Source organism: Micropterus dolomieu, unplaced genomic scaffold (assembly GCF_021292245.1).
Source record: "Micropterus dolomieu isolate WLL.071019.BEF.003 ecotype Adirondacks unplaced genomic scaffold, ASM2129224v1 contig_4193, whole genome shotgun sequence".
Classification (NCBI taxonomy): Eukaryota; Metazoa; Chordata; class Actinopteri; order Centrarchiformes; family Centrarchidae; genus Micropterus; species Micropterus dolomieu.
Window position 1 is genome coordinate 1 of NW_025733183.1, and position 626 is coordinate 626.

The window sequence follows — 626 nt, forward strand, 5'->3', positions numbered from 1 at the left end:
CTTCCTGTTTGTCCTTGATGGCGACTCTGAAGCGTTCCTCCAGCAGAGAAAGCTCACTGATGAGGTCAGTGATGGCGTTCGTAAACGCTTCCTGTCAACAAAACATCAGATTAATTTTATTAACGTGTTCCAAACATCATTCTAAATTAACTTCAAGCAACAAAACCAAAAATCCTGCTCAGACAGTGAAACTCACCCCACATTACCTGCACAGGTAGAAAAAGATAGAATGTGTATACGAGAGAGCTCCTGACCTAAAATAAACTGAATGTTCATTTCAACTGACCGAACAAACTGTGTGCTCAGAATATTCAGAAAAACTAACCCAGTTATTTTCACGCAGTGGTACTGAAGACCAAGTTACCTTGCTGACCTCACTTCATGCTTTGTGGTACAGGCCCCAGATGTGTGTTACCTGTGGACTGTAGTCAGGTGTGGTCTGCACTCTGATGACGATCTTGTGTTCCAGAGGATGAGGAACTTTATAACCAGCAAACAGAACCTGGGGATCCTTCAACAGCTGACTGTCACACACACACAGAGACACTTTTTAGCTATAAAATATTAATGTGTAATAAGATGAACATGAAGATGTTTTTGTGTCGGTCACGTTCATATGAACCAGG

At 41.9% G+C, this 626-nt stretch overlaps 1 protein-coding gene across 1 annotated transcript; it reads right to left on the reverse strand.

Moving 5' to 3' along the window:
• Positions 1-4: 4 nt before the first annotated feature.
• On the reverse strand, positions 5-550 carry LOC123964641 (DNA-directed RNA polymerase II subunit RPB11-a-like; the record flags this gene model as incomplete). Its single annotated transcript, XM_046041503.1, has 2 exons — positions 5-91; positions 416-550. Coding segments are annotated over 2 exons (222 nt in total), but the record flags the coding sequence as incomplete, so codon positions are not given.
• Between the last annotated feature and the right edge of the window lie 76 nt (positions 551-626).